Raw genomic sequence first — 16,061 nt, 5'->3', positions numbered from 1 at the left:
TGTATGAACATCTTTAATTTTACATGTTGCATAAATCTCAAGATTCTGTCTCATAGTCCAAAATGTTTGAACTGAAATCTTTTATACTTTTTTTAAAAAAAGTGCAATCAGTGTGGTTTTAAGTGTTATCTTTTAAAAACTCAACACTTTCCTTGAAATATTCTAATTCTTAATTCATATTCTAATTTTACTTAGACATGGCAATTTCAACTCCAGCTACCCAGTGTGACTGGTATGACATCCATTTCACTGTGGGATGTGTGCAAGAGACCCGCCTGGGGGAAAAACCCACTGTTCCTTATCAACCTGTGCTCAGCATCTGACCTCATACCATCCAAGGACATGTGCTCTGTACCAGTGAAACCCTTACCAGTAGGTTACAGCACTTCATTGAGCTAGATCATCCTTACAGGGGCTGGACAAAGTGTCTAGAATGGCCTGAGAATACAGAAGTTAGTCAACTCTGATCTATACCACATGGAGTATATTTTGTGACTAGGAATAGTCTTAATGAAGGAGTTACAAGATTGAGGCAGTTTTTCAAAATCAGTAAAACTTTATTCTATTTCCATTCTTCGCCATTAACAGAAAAATTGGAGAAAGCAATGTTTGTTTTACAAAGATAATGCATCTCCCAGAGAAGAAAAACCCTAAATTGAGAATAGAGGTAACATGGGAAAAAAACACAGTACTGCCCTCTATTCAAAGAAAATAACTCCTGATCTTTTTGGTTAAAGTAATACTTAGACCAATCATTTAGTTTGCTCGCTTGATAAAGTGTGGCTGAGGAAGGGGAGGGAGGGGAGAGAAGGGGCCTGGAGGGAGAAAAAAAAAGCACACAGACATCAACTATTTCACCTTGATGAAAGTCTCAATACAGCTATGGAAAGCCTAAGTATTCTTTTACAGTACACTGGGTGCTGGCTGCAAAAAAAAAAAAAAAAAATGTATTCACTTCAGGCACAACTTTTTAAATTTTTTATTCAGTAAAATAAACTGGGTTTAGAAGCTGCAGTGTTCTAAGCAGCAGCAAATTTGTGCATTGTTTTAAATATCTTTAAGTTATCACACTGATGGCACACCTCATCCTTATGAAATTCTGCACTGTGCATGCTAATTGAAGATAATTACAAAAACTATCAAGTCTACTCTGGAAGATACTTTCAATGTGATCTAGGAGATAACGTTGCTTGCTATATGGACTTTAGTTTAAATGAGACATACAAAACATTTTAACATTTGGCCATCAACTTAAGGAACTGGTTTGAGTGCTCATACAGGATTCTATATAAACAGTTGGTGTATTCATCCTCATATGGTCCTCAAAACTAGAGCAGAATGAACAGGAACTTAACCTCTCCTGTCTTAAGAGAGAGTAAAGCAACTGAAAGCTAAGGCATTGTAACACCTTGGCAAGATGTGAATTAAGGAAATATATATATAGATAGATAGATGTATATCCTTTCAGTGCAGAATTTCATAAGGTCTACCAGAGTAGAACTGTCTATAATGTTTACTTAAAGAGGCAAAGTAGATTTGCAGTTACCAGTTGCGTTAAATGCACCATTCAAAAAGCTTCTAACACGTGATACTATAAGGCGCCACCTTAGGTTCTCCAGGATGCAACTGTGCATATTTTAAAACTGTTTCATCAATTTATTTTTAAACATAACATGAGGAAGGTGTTAAAACTGGTGTAATAGCTCTTTAGAATTTGGAAGGGATGAATATGGGGATATTCAGTACCCTTCACCAGACCCCACCACTTGCTCCAACATAGTTATTTGCTTTGAGACCAGTTAGTCGATAACACCAGCTTGACGGATCTTTCTTTCTGCACCAAATCCCTGTAAACAGTGAAGTAACTGAATGAGTTTAAATTGGAACTTGAAATCATGAATAAGGAAAGTAAAGAAAGCTGCAAGCAGTCACATATAATCAATATTGCTACTGAGCATATTAGAAGGAAATCCTTTATTCATTTTCATAACATGCTCTCCTCCACTGCCATCTGTCCACAGTCCACACCCAATCATGCCACATGCCCCCTTGATGCTATTTCACCTCTTGTGCTATCACTCCTTATTAACCTGTCTCTCTGTCTGTCTCTACCATGTTTAAACATCCTATTTTCTAAAAATAGAAACCTCCATTGACTCAACCTCAGCGTCTAATTGCCAGCTGCTTGCTCCTTTCCCCCCTTTGCTCCAAACTCATGGGCATTGTTTATTCGTGCAATCTTGCCTTCCTTCCTTCCAGTTCTATTCTTGACTCCACTGACTGCTTTTGCTAGAAATAACACATCATATTTTGCTACAAAACCTAAAGCTCTGTGAGGTGCCCTTGCCCTCTCCAACTAGATCCCTTTAGCACAGAGGAGTTTTTCCGCAATTTACACAACACTTAGTCCCCTCACCAACCTTGAAGACTACTCTACACAATATTCCCCAAATCTCTTCATTGGCATCCTTTAAAAAAAAATCAAATCAGCAGAGGCTTCACATCTTTACCGTTAAAACTCTCCAGTTTTACCAAGTCTTTTTAGCCCTTGGTCTGCCAGTTACATCCCTGCTAATGACAGCACTTTCTTATAGAATCCTCTGCAATCTGACAGTCTCTCGGTCTTCTAAGATAACTTAAACATTTAGTACCTCTTCTCTCCCATCAAATCCCTCTTTTTTCAAAGGGTTTTTGGCTGACCCATTACCTTCATTCTCATATGTAAGTAAATCTTCTCACACATTCATGTACTCCTACCATTTTCTATCCTCCTCTTTCGTTTATTTTGGAATTACACTCACTAGACAAGAGGCACTCTAAAATCTTGCACTGTGTTCCAGTTTATCATTTAAGTCCTTTGTACTTCCATGTTCAACTCACAGTCTCAGCAACCTAAGAAATCCAGCATCCTGTCTCAACTGCCTTTGGGAAAAATTGAGTTCCTCAAGTATTTTTATGTCCTTCCATCTTTTGCTGATAATTAAAATTTACTAGAATTCCTACCAATTAAACGGAAGTTGCTTGGCTTCTTAGCCAGTATGTCACAGAAGCGGAAATCCCAGTGTTATGACCACACATCAGGCAAATATCCTATAACATACCTTTGAATTATCCGGTCCCCTTGGCTGACGAAGAACAGTTAGACGAGGAGCGCTGGCATCATCCAAAGTAATGCTCTTTAAGCGATTAACAAGTCTATCAGGACGTGGAGCAGCTATGGCCTTAGCACCTTCACTGTTAATAGAAACAAACTAAATCATTAGGGGAAACATGTAGATGTGTATTTTAATGTTTTGTTTTGTTTTTTTAAAGAGAAAAGGCCAACTTTCTACTATAACAGCATTCATGCTGGTTATTACTATCTTTTTCCACACTGCCCTGGAATAACTGTTTAATTTTGAAGGGGAATTCAGTGCAAGATATATGGATATCCTACAATGACAAATGTAGTTTTGATGTTGGATAAAATTCCATTATCAAAATGCATCCTAACAGGTAGATGCATTCCTAATCTGCAGTAATATTATGCTCATGGTAGTAATCATGGCATGCGTGAAAGTTTCACTGAGTTAAGACTGCAGCTTTAAGTATTATTCATCTGTATTTGCACATGTCTCATTAGACACCAGTACTGAACAGTCCCATCACTAAGTAAGTTGTGGACCAATGCAGGGGGCTTCAAATTAGGTAAAGGGAATCCCTGAGAATGTTTCTCCCACCCAAAGACCCACATCTCTCCCAAATCTAGATAAAATCTCAGACTGTATGTGCAATCTGAGGATTCCAAGAGGCAAAGGAGGGGAGTGAGCATACATACAAAGTGAAAGAGAAGATAAGCTGTTTGGAATGCAAGTGAGCTTTCTACTGAACCAACCCCCAGAAGTCATAAACCATGTGAAAACCTTTCATAAACTATGATTACTGTCCCATCACAATTACAAAGTGGAATTATGTGAGAATTTGAAATGCCTATCTTCTGTTTTTGCACACATGCAAAGCTAACAGTAATGGGAATGCAGGAAGCAAGAAAATATGAGAAAAACAGGATTACAAAAACATGAAGTACAACAAAAAAGTGCAAGAAATCCACAGCATAAGTTGGAGACATGAAAGTGCCAAGAAAGGCACATGAAAGAAATACTGCAGCTAATAAATGAAATACAATTTTGTGCTAAGAATGACAATTGGAATGGTAGAATAAGATCAAAATGTTTTGAAGTGGTTCCACTGATACTAATACTACAACCTTTAGGGCAAGTATAACTGTGCTTCAGCCTTAATGTTAAAAAACCGCCCACCAATGATAACTGAATTATGGGGTAAGAAAGAACTGAGAAGGAAAACAGTAATGAAACGATAGTGATTTTTGTGCACACAATGGTTTGTGTCCAAATGCAAGTACAGCAGGGACCACTTAAGGCGTGCCCAACATATGAACGACTATGCACGCACACATTGTGCTGAACCCAGAAGTGACCCCAAAAGTCACAAAAAGGGGTGGAATGGGGTGTTTGAATTTTTTTTAAAGGTTTCAAATGCACATGAATTAACCTAAAACACACAGTGCTTTGGAACATAATCCCCATGTAAACTGGGAGCTGCCTGTAGAAGACTGCTCACAAAACCTGGCTTTCCCAACCCTACTCATGACTACAGCATATCGGGAGCTTTGCTGTCACAAGATAGCCCCACCCAATTTCTGGTTTTCCCATTGCTGTCCCTATATGCTGCACCCCAGACCTCTCCTGAGAGTCCCAATCCCCTGCACCTTTTTTTTGGGGGGGGGAGAGAATGAAGGAGGCTAAAATGCAAAAAAAGAGGACAGGTAAGCCATGTTGCATGAGTGATCATTTGTTCACAAAACATTAGGATTGCAAATCATGATGTTTCGCAGATCCAAAAAACATGGGAGAATAGGATGTTAAAGATCTGATAGAACAAAATATATAAAGAGTAACTACTCAAGGAACTAATACATTTAGGAAATGGTCCTTGCACAGTATCTGGAGTACTGATGCTGTTTTTTTTTAAGGTTTTGGAAATGAGTGGCACAGTAGTATTTCAAGCTTTACAAATGTGTAACATGAGTTCCTGAAAGGAACAGGTGAAGAAAGAGAACATTAAAAGTTTATTAACGAACAGAGGGGAAAACCCAAACAGATGTATGTTGAATGCTAAAGAAATCAGCTCATGAAATACATCTTTGATGTGGCACTACTGGGCTATAACTATCAGCTCTTGCCAGCATGGTTGTGCTAACAGAGGCTGATGACAGCTATCTAGTCCAAAACATCTGGAGTGCACCGCGTTGGGGAAGGCTGCTATAAATGAGGAGAATCAATGAATGGAGTATGTATAACAATATGGTGGCAAGGTAGGCCAATTTCCTCCTCTTCTTTCCCAATTTTTCCTTTTAAACCAACAGCCTCAGCATTAACTCATCCCATGTGGTACAAAGAAGGGAAAGAAGGGGCACTGAAAGGCCCCTATACACAAAGCTTAATAGATTTTCAATAATTTGTTCACCAGCAGCTACTTTCAAGATTCCAGCTTGAGGCAGCTCAAGGATGTCTGCCAATTTCCTATGAAGAAATCAGATCAAGATTGCTTGGTTTCCCCCCTGCAAGAGAGTAAGGTAAATTAGTATCTTTTGCTTACCTAACACGCCACACATTACAGGCACTGCATTTCCCTGTGCGTTGATTGAGGATGACTGAAAACTCTACTTCGTCACCAGCCTGCAGTTCCACACCATCCTGAACTTCTTTCACATGAAAAAAGAGCTTTTTGCTGTCACCCACTTCATAGTTTATGAAACCAAACTGAAAAAGGAATGGAAATTGTCTTATCAATTGCACAACATGAGCACTCAAATTGTTTACAAGTAGGGCTGAAATTTATTTACAAACAGCACGTAATTTAGACTATTTAGGGTGATATCCAATGATAGTCATACTCAAAGTAGACCCACGGAAATAAATGGATTCTACTATCATCTTAAATGTTTCCTGACAAAAGGGGATGCGGACCTCATTTTTGGAAAAACATTTTAGCCCCGCCCGATAAGATACTAAAAGAGAAAATATTTGTAACAGGTCTCTCCATGATCAATAATATTTTCATACTTCCTGGCTTCTATCAAGATTCAAGAACTGTAATCTTGTCTTTTACACCCAAATGAAAGTTATAAATCCAGCTAATTCAATGTTTGAAGGTCAAACTTGGGACCTTCAAAATCTAGCTGAGTGAAAAGAACGCTATGTTAAATTCTAATAATTTCCTTCCAGTATTTAAACAGAGGAGGCCCTAACGCAAAAAAATCACACAAACAGCAAAGACATGGCTTGCATCTCAAGAAGACCTCTCACCTGATCTTTCACACATTCCACGGTGGCTCTGCGGAAAGGTGTAATGTTACAAGCCATTGTTTGTCCATTTTGACCAAGGACACAAAGCTGGAACTTTACGGTTTCTCCTTTTTGCAGACAGTCCCCCTTGTTTGCCATACCAACAATTCCAAAAGGATAGACTTCACCTTTCATTTCTCCTGGAGAAGCAAGCATAACACAAAGATGTGCCATGGTTAAAAATTCTCAAGTAGCAGCTTCCATGTCATTTAGACATCACATTGTAACATGCAAGTCTCACTTCAACCAACTTTCCTAGAAAGATTCATTAGGGTACAAAACCAATTATGGAATTAGATCAGCATACTACTGGAAAGGCACACTACTCACCATCTTCCATGACTTCAATCATTCCCTGGTATTCAGTCTGGGTGGGATCTACACTCCTGAGAGGACGAATTACTTTACCCGTGTAAACAGCTGGATCAGCCTCATCTGTGATGCCATTCACTATAAAACAAGGTCATCCGCATTACAATTGGCAATCTTTCCCAAAGAACTTTATGGAGCTTAGCAGAGTCACCCTGTATCAAGTAAAACCTCTCCTATCATGGCTAAAGGTATGGAAATCTAAAAGTGGCAGGTTTGCAAAATTCGGGGGGGGGGGGAATCTAGGTAGAAAGTTAGCCCTTAATAATTTTTTCCTAATATTTGCTATCTGGAAACACAGTAGTACATCACTAGATGTCATGGGAAAGTCTCTGACAATTCTGAAAACAGCAATTCATTCACATACTGTCAGTATTGGCTTTTCTTCATTTGTTTGGGAAGGGCACAAAGTACACCTAACTATGCACTTCACATTTTCCTTGTATATGGAACCTGATGGGATCACATTCCAATGTGTAACTCCCCACATACATTCTACGATGTAACACTACATCTCTAGCACGGAAGTTTAAATAAGCTCACTGGGTAGCTACACTATCAATTTTAGTACTGCAGTGTTTCCCAATATTGAGTAGTGCAATTCTCCATTTTGTGGCAATTATAGGGTAAAGTTTTTTAGTTCTATATCCTTCCTATTCAGTTTCCAATACAGCATTCCTAAATATTTTATATCAGAATCTGCAACCCATATGAAGACAATAAGGTTCCTACACCATATAGGAATACAGAGCCAAACAACACTTTATAGCAAGGATGAGGAAACCTTTGGGTTCCATGGGCTAGATCCTGATCAGGATCAGCCTCACAGACCAAATATGACAGGTGCGTTGAGCCAGCCATCTGCCAATCATGCATCATTATGATATCATGATTGATTGATTTGTACTCCACACTTGACAAAATCCTTTGTGGGGCTCCCAAGCGAGAAGGCTATGTTTTAAAATGCAAGCTTTTTACTGTTTTCACAGCAGCAGTAGAAGTTGCAGCTGCTGTCAACTTATTTGTCCCCTTTGTCCTGCTTTTCATGTCATATATGTGTTAGTTTTATCTAATCCAAAACACTAATAGAACAGGTTTCTAATTAGCCTTGTTTCTAAGCAAGAATTGCCCTCAGGCAACCAAGACAGATCTAATTCTCACTTCTAGTTTTGGATAATAAACCATTACAGTGGAACAGTCCGAGGTTGGAATTAAGTTCCTGTTTTTCAAACCTGGGATAAATGCAACAAGCAGGCATCCACAAAATTGTCAGCACCAAGTACATACCATTTGAGGACCAATATTTGACTTAAAAAGAAATTTAAAAACAGCTTTACCTGCATGTGTCTTGTTCACTTTCTCTGCACTGACTTTGTTTCCTTTGCCTTTTGATAAGCTGTATTCAACCATATCGCCAAGTTCCAGGCTATCGATATCACCACAGAATTCACTGCAAGCAATTATAAAGAAATCTTGAGTATGCATAAATGTAACCAAGAATGCCACCCCAACAAATTTACATTTTTAGCAAACCAATACAAATGGGATGATCTTGAGAATCTAATTTCTTTTCAAGCGTTCACAGTGCAGCAGGCTGCATATCATGTAGAAGACCTCATTTATTAATCAGAGGTCAAATGTTTACTTTATATAAGAGCCCTATGCAACACCCATAGCATGCCACTATCAACATTACAAATGGATCTTCCATGAGTATTTTTTACACCAGACATTATTTGTGTAAATCAGAATAAGCTTATAAAATGTGAATATGCAGCACATATAAAGTGGGGATGTTTATGTCACTAGTATAGGAGCAAAAAACCTATGCCCTCAGCATATGCTGTACAACTCACACTAGCCTAACTAAGCACAACTACTAGTCAGAGACAATGGGAGTTGTAGTCCAGTTTAGAGAACAATATATCAAAGCTACAGTGGTACCTCTAGTTACGAACTTAATTTGTTCTGGAGGTCCGTTCTTAACCTGAAACTGTTCTTAACTAGAGGTGTGCTTTCACTAATGGGGGCCTCTTGCTGCCGCTGCGCCGCCGGCACATGATTTCCATTCTCATCCTGGGGCAAAGTTCTCAACTCGAGGTAACTCTTCCAGGTTAGCGGCATTTGTAACTCAAGGTACCACTGTGTAACTATTTTGCTATTGCCAGTGACTCAAAGGTCTTTAACTTGTTACATACATACACTGGAATAATACTTTTGATAAGCTTTGTAAAGGTAAAGGGTAAAGGACCTCTGGACAGTTAAGTCCAGTCAAAGGCGAATATGGGGTGTGGCGCTCATCTTGCATCATGCGGCCAACATGACTAAACCGCTTCTGGCGCAGCGGAATACCAATGGGTGTGTCTGTTGCTGTATAGCAGGGGTGTCCAACCGGTGGATCATGATCGACAGGTCGATCCCCGGATGATCGTGGTTGATCGTGGGATCCTTATAGCTCACGTTTAGAATCATGTCTCTCTCTCTCCCCCCCTCCATGTTCTCTCCCTGCGTCGTGTTTGGTGAGTGTTCTTCTGTTAGTGGCTGTGTTGTTGGTGAGCGATTCATTTTAATTATCCACACTCAACAACTCTGAACTCCCTGCCCAAAGGTAGATCACTGCCAGTTTTTTTTTCCTAGGAGTAGATCGCTGTTTCTTGGCAGTTGGACGTCCCTGCTGTACAGTACGAGCCAGATAGAGGCTTGAAGGGCACCCAGGCCTGAGATTTTTTTTAAGATTATAGGAAGATTTTTTCACATTAAGGTTAACATGCAGTCTGCAGGAAGCAGACAAAGCATGCTATTCTACCCTGCAAACCAAACAACTCAGTATTAACCATCTGTTCCACAGCAGGATGCACAGGGACTCTTGCTTGCTACTGTGTGCAAAGATCTGGGGATGCAGACACTAATCCAGCACTGGCATTATACAAGTGGAACAAAGCTTCTGCCACATCATCCTAAACCTGTTTGGGGAGCAGTAGTTACAGTCACAAATCCAATTATGAGTCTTCTGCTAGCAGGCATTCAACTCAACCAATTGTTATGGCTGGTGAAGGAAGACTCCACCTGTCTCAGAATTCTGTGCCCTCACTGGAAATTTTCATCCTCTTTCCAGATGTTATATGTACACCAAAGGAGGTTCCCACTTTTCAGAACCACTGGAGCACACTTAAATGAGATGGTAACGGTTTCCATATGGGGACTGCAGCACATGACATCATGATACAAGAGCTGACCACATGGACCCCCTTCCAATATACAGAGCACCTCCACATTACTGTTAGTAGTCTCAAGGAACAGTCAGTGGTGATATGGAGACTCCTGTGTGCTGCTGTATGGACCATGTAGAAGCTGCTTCATCCGGCCTGTACCATACCTGATTTAATGTGCAACAAACTCTTAGACTAATCAACTTGCCTGTAATGGAAGAAAATCTCCTTATCGTGATTGGCTGTTTCAATAAATCCAAAGTTATCCTTTAGAGTTGCCACATATCCTAAAAGCCTTTTTGAACTGTAGTTTCTACCAAGCATTCTTACAGATGTAGCTGTTTGCAATCCAGTTCTCTTCACTTCACAGACTGTAAACTCAACCTATTAGGGAAAAGATATCAGACAAAATAAAATGCCTTCTAGAAGGATTGGGAAGATCACATGCACTTCTGGAAGTAATCTAATGGGACATTTTGCTTTTTCCTAGAAGTGAAAACAACTTATGGTAGTATTAGCTCTCTTTTGAAAATCCCCTCACTGAGGCTATTCAATTCTCAAGGGTTGAAGTCAGTACTCTCTTATTATGCCATTTAAAGTTGACCATCAGCAGTCTCATTTTTGGCCAAACAAGAGAAGGAATTCACATACTAATTCACAACAGTCTTTCACAGTGACACCATTGCTTTTTGTTGAGATCTTATTTTAAAAAAAATGTATTACACAAAAGCAGCCTGAAACAAATCTTAATCCAGGGACACAAGATGTTAGTGTAAGGTTCATAGCCTGAACGGTTCTCAACTTCTGAAGAGCGGCCACAACTATGCACCAGTTCTCAGTATAATAATATTAAGGAGGTAATGAGGTAATAATTACAAATCAACACAGATAGGGAAAACTCAAAAACCAAGAAGGGTCTCTAGAAGTATTTTACCCAATCATGGGCATTCTTACATTTTTAAAAACAGTATGCGTATTACCTTATCTCCTATCTGAGGAGAAGTAGATCCTTCCACATCCTTAGCCTGATAGGGAATGGTCAGCTTCTCCCCACAATCATCATAAGCAATTATTCCCTCTTCAGCTTCCTAAAAGTGGGGCAGGGGGAGAGGAAATAAAAGGATCAAAACTGAAGGAATTTAACTTTTCCCAATAGACCTCAGTCTGAAAGTCAATACAAATGTGAACTGGTAGTATGAACATAGTATATTTTCTGCCACTGAATACTTAAGTTTTGTAATCATGAAATTCACTAGTTTTGACACAGATGTAGTTTTATACAGGGAAATGCCTCACTGTTGGAACTTCAAGAAAGCCTATCCTATCTTTTTCTATTTAGGATTATACAGGAAACTAGTATTCATTAGGTAACTCATGACCAGTTTCTGAAATATATATTACCTAGTTTCTGCTGAACAGAGATATTGCTAGCATTAGTGTAATCAAGATTTCATTAAAAGCCCTAAACTATTTTAGCAATGAGGAAGATTAATGCAACTGGTATGTTTCAACTAGATACTTGGTATAAGAATAAGTTCATAGAAGAGATGCTCCTATGATTCAGCACCTATGTTTATTTCTACAACCAAAAAGAATCTACATTATGCTTATAGAAAACTCAAACCTTGCAATCACACTAAGTAAATCAAGTTTAGACACACTTGCAAGACCAGCTTTTGTATTTCCATTATCTTGTTGGAATATGTGTGTTTATCCCCATCAAAGGACACATGAAAAATAAAAGTATGGAAACTGTTATCTTCAGCCAGATAATGTTTATAAATATATTCCTTGTCTAATCTTTATAGAAGTTTTCAGTTATTATTTTACAGAGAAACAGAAGAAAAAACCCAGGCAGTATTACCTTCTCTTTGCCTTTATTTGGACTAGTGGATTTGGCAGAAGTGGCTTCCTTTTCTATAGTGCCCACAAAACGATTATCTGACTGGGTGTGGAATGAAACAGTGCCTTTTGGAAGTTTCTTAATCCTTATAGCATGATTTCTTTGAGCAGACAGCATATCCTGGAAGAGGAAGGTCATGAAATTGATAAATTGATAAAAAGTGACTGAATTCTGCAGCTGATACTGTATTGTTCTATTTTATTTGGCTGTTTTCATTATAAGTTTTATCTCTGCTTTAGTTAGTACAGTAAGCAATCTTGAGATCTTACTAGATGAAAGATAATAATGAAGCATAGTAAGTCAGCAAATATAAATAAATGACCTGAAGCAACATGAAGTTGGTAAACTTAAATTGCACAAAATTGTACTTACAGGAACCACAGTAAATTCGACTTCATCTGAAATGTGGAGCTGGTTGCTATCTAGAATTTCACTGAAGTGAAAGAACATGCGGGCATCTCTGTCAACACATTTAATGAAACCAAAGCCATCCCTCATTGCGGCAATCACACCCTGTGGACGCAACACATAGGTTAGTAACTATAGCTGCTGAAGAATCCTTAGAGCAGGGACTCCCAAACTTGGGTCTCCAGCTGTTTTCAGACTACAACTCCCATCATCCCTAGGCTAGCAGGACCAGTGGTCAGGGATGATAGGAACTGTAGTCCAAACACAGCTGGAGACCCAAGTTTGGGAAACCCTGACTTAGAGGATATCTGTCAGGTACAACAGAATACCATCTAGTCCACAATGCTCTAGGCCAGGGGTCAGCAACCTTTTTCAGCCGTGGGCTGGTCCTCTGTCCCTCAGACCATGTGGGGGGCCAGACTATCTATCTATCTATCTATTTAGGGGGGGGGGATGAACGAATTCATATGCCCCACAAATAGCCCAGAGATGCATTTTAAATAAAAGGACACATTCTACTCATGTAAAAACACGCTGATTCCTGGACCATCCGCGGGCTGGATTGAGAAGGTGATTGAGCTGCATCCGGCCCCTGGGCCTTAGGTTGCCTACCCCCACTCTAGGCATTCTCTCCGTGCCTTAAAAAACAGTCATCAGCCTAATAAGTCAATGAGAGAACTCAAGCCACATGTGAACCAAGCGAAAAATAAATGTTATAAAATAATGACACGTCTATGGCAGTAATTGTGCCCAGCACTCCCCCCTCCCCCGGCCAGAAAAACCCTACAATGGAAGAGCATAAAAAGCTTATTGACTCAGATAAATGGTAGTTTTTAGGAAAACTCTAAGACAAATCCAGAGCAAGCAGACAATATCTCAGTGAACTGTTTCCTTCCCACAAAGCTTTTTCTTCCTTTTCTCACTCTAATTCCTTAGAGTGGAAAAAACTGTGAGGCATTATTCACTGAAAATAACTGTATTCTCAGATGGAGGATTCAAAACATTGTGCAACTAGCTGTACAAGTCCCAACATGGCTCTGAACTTGCAAGCCTTTGAGGTTAAGCTCAAATTGCTCTCTGAATTTTAACATCAGTTTTTAAGATGCAAAACTTTCTGAAAACTGAGATAAAGTGGAAAGAGGCAACAGAAGGATTTCAATGCAATTCCTGCTACACATTTCCTTTAAAATGGGATTTGTAAATCAGAAATTTTTCTATTTTACAAATGCAAGTTTCATGTACTCCCTTCTCCATGGGAGCAATTCAGCACTGGAATGCCCTCCCATTGTCATGCTTATTATTATATTTCTTGGTCACTTATCTAAAAAATAAATGACTTCCATTTCCTCTCCACCACCAGGACCCCACCCCCAAATCTGCTCCAGAGGGTATCTCAACCACCCAGAGATTGGGAATCTGAGGGTGCACAAGGGCAGGAGGGGACAGCAGAGAATGAGGATGTTCTATTGTGCACATAGAAATGTATTTATAGTATGTATATAGACATATAGAACTAAAGTTAAAAGGTAAAGGTAAAGGTACCCCTGCCCATACGGGCCAGTCGTGTCCGACTCTGGGGTTGCGCGCCCATCTCGCTTAAGAGGCCAGGGGCCAGCGCTGTCCAAAGACACTTCCGAGTCACGTGGCAGCGTGACAAGCTGCATCTGGCAAGCCAGCGCAGCACACGGAAACGGCGTTTACCTTCCCGCTAGTAAGCGGTCCCTATTTATCTACTTGCACCCGGGGGTGCTTTCGAACTGCTAGGTTGGCAGGCGCTGGGACCGAGCAACGGGAGCACACCCCGCCGCGGGGATTCAAACCGCCGACCTGACGATCGGCAAGTCCTAGGCGCTGAGGTTTTACCCACAGCGCCACCCGCGTCCCACAGAACTAAAGTTAGAATTCTGTAAAACTGCAGTTCGCTGCATCTTCTATCAAAGGCTTCCTTGGAAAATAATTCCTCACGTAGCCAAAAGAAATGCAACATGCTGAAGATTCAGACAACTTCTCAGGACTATTTCAGTGTTCATTGCTACATAAATCTAGCATCATTCTACAGTACCAGCAATGCTAAATGAGGCAACAGTAATTATATCCTATTTCTCTGTGTAGAACACTTACATCCGAGTAGATCTCTATAGAATTGTGCTGTAATTCTCACTGAGTTCAATGGAACATACTCCTATGAAAGTAGACATGGCATGCATTTTAATTACTTACCATTTCTCTAGCCTCATTAGTGAGTTGGAAAGTATTGGGAAGAACTTCAATATTAGTGGCTCGTTCCAATTTGTCACGCCGATCTGTTGAAATGTTGAATCTAACGTGATCACCTTCCAACAGCGTCACCTTTGATTTTGTATCTTTGTCTCCAAATGGAAGTTCTTTAGGAATCACAAAGTCTACTTTTATACGCCCAGGTAACGGGTCATTCTGATCAGAGTACAAAAGAAAGGCCATATTAGAGCTTTCCAGGATTTTACAGTTTTAAAACATCAACTGAGAGCTGAACAAGTTCCATCTTCCATTGTAGCACCCAAGGATGCCTCTTTCATTAATGATTTACCCAATTTGTTTCCCGTTACTGAATTTGCTCAGTGTCACAGACTATCAAAGTACTTTAAAATAAACTTTTACAAATAAATTTCTGTACACAATAATGTAAGACATTTCCTACCTGATTTTTGTTGGGTACTTTTGGAATTACTTTGGTTACTGTTCCCTCAAAGTGTTCAATGCTGATATCTTCAAAAATAACAGTTCCTTGAGGCAAAAGTCTTACATCAGTTGCAACTTCTTTACCCTATAAGCAGAAAATTAAGCCAAATAGTCAACTGGTTAAGGACCAACAATAGGTCAAACAACATACAAATCTAATGGAGACATTTAAGGAAGTTCCTGCAATGTCATGCATTTACAATTTAAGTTGGAGTTAAGAAATTTGGTCTTACATTTCTGTCTTTGATTGTGAACTCCACATCATCACCAGGCTGTAAGGCTTCTAGGTCACCTTTAAATTCGCTATAGTGAAAGAATATCTCCTTTACAACATCACCTCTTTCAATGAATCCAAAGGCTTCCTAAGAAGAAAATAGGATTGTTAAGCAAAGAGATGCTATCTTGATCTATCTCCACCTAGCTGGAATAAAACATTTTTTTCTTTTTCTTTTTGGTGACTAATAGTTATAAGAAAGATCTACAGCTAAAAATGTGCATATATAAAAACAGGAGGAATGAGTGAATTATATAAAGCCCAATCTAGTGCCTGCTCTCTCAGATGCAAGATCTAATGTTCGATGAGACTTACTCCCAAGCAACCTTACATGGAAGTTCTGTCTCAAAAGTACTAGAATAAGTCTATACACCTTCTCCTCCACACCTACATGGTTCCATAACTGTACAAGTAAATTACAGAAAGTAGTTAAGTGTTAATTTACCTTCATGGCACAAACTACTCCTTGACACCGAGCCTGTTTCTTTTTCAAAAGCATAATGTTACGAGCACTTACAGCACCAGTACTATGGGAAAAAGTAGATGAAGGTCACACAAGGAAAATATAATTCAATGACTTATCACAATACAACCAACTACAGAATGATTCTTAAATTCTATGAGTGACTCCAGTTGTGTTTATCTAGAGTTGCCATATTTCAAGAAGTAAAAATTCGGACACAAAAATTGATGTTTTTAGGGCTATCGCCTGATAGCTCCACTGCCGCCGCCAAGCCCAGGTTGCCTGAGCACGTGCATGCGCGCGCGCGCAC

The 16,061-nt window shown here is 39.5% G+C and overlaps 1 protein-coding gene across 21 annotated transcripts in view; it reads right to left on the bottom strand.

The window, feature by feature from the left end:
• Window positions 1–536: 536 nt before the first annotated feature.
• Window positions 537–16,061, bottom strand: part of CSDE1 (cold shock domain containing E1) — a 28,430-nt gene continuing 12,905 nt past the window's right edge. For all 21 annotated transcript variants that reach the window (XM_083444301.1, XM_083444304.1, XM_083444318.1 and 18 more), the window contains 14 exons: window positions 15,734–15,815; window positions 15,248–15,376; window positions 14,974–15,099; window positions 14,517–14,729; window positions 12,261–12,401; window positions 11,850–12,008; window positions 10,966–11,073; window positions 10,194–10,369; window positions 8,114–8,226; window positions 6,738–6,857; window positions 6,369–6,547; window positions 5,659–5,822; window positions 3,102–3,234; window positions 537–1,847 (listed from right to left, as the gene is read on the bottom strand). In XM_083444301.1, coding sequence (XP_083300427.1) covers window positions 1,800–1,847; window positions 3,102–3,234; window positions 5,659–5,822; window positions 6,369–6,547; window positions 6,738–6,857; window positions 8,114–8,226; window positions 10,194–10,369; window positions 10,966–11,073; window positions 11,850–12,008; window positions 12,261–12,401; window positions 14,517–14,729; window positions 14,974–15,099; window positions 15,248–15,376; window positions 15,734–15,815 — 1,891 coding nt within the window. In that variant the 3' untranslated portion in view covers window positions 537–1,799. The remainder of the gene's footprint in view (window positions 1,848–3,101; window positions 3,235–5,658; window positions 5,823–6,368; window positions 6,548–6,737; window positions 6,858–8,113; window positions 8,227–10,193; window positions 10,370–10,965; window positions 11,074–11,849; window positions 12,009–12,260; window positions 12,402–14,516; window positions 14,730–14,973; window positions 15,100–15,247; window positions 15,377–15,733; window positions 15,816–16,061) is intronic.

This window comes from Podarcis tiliguerta (assembly GCF_965153285.1).
Source record: "Podarcis tiliguerta genome assembly, chromosome: 6".
Taxonomy (NCBI): domain Eukaryota; kingdom Metazoa; phylum Chordata; class Lepidosauria; order Squamata; family Lacertidae; genus Podarcis; species Podarcis tiliguerta.
This window is presented reverse-complemented; position numbering and strand designations above follow the sequence as displayed.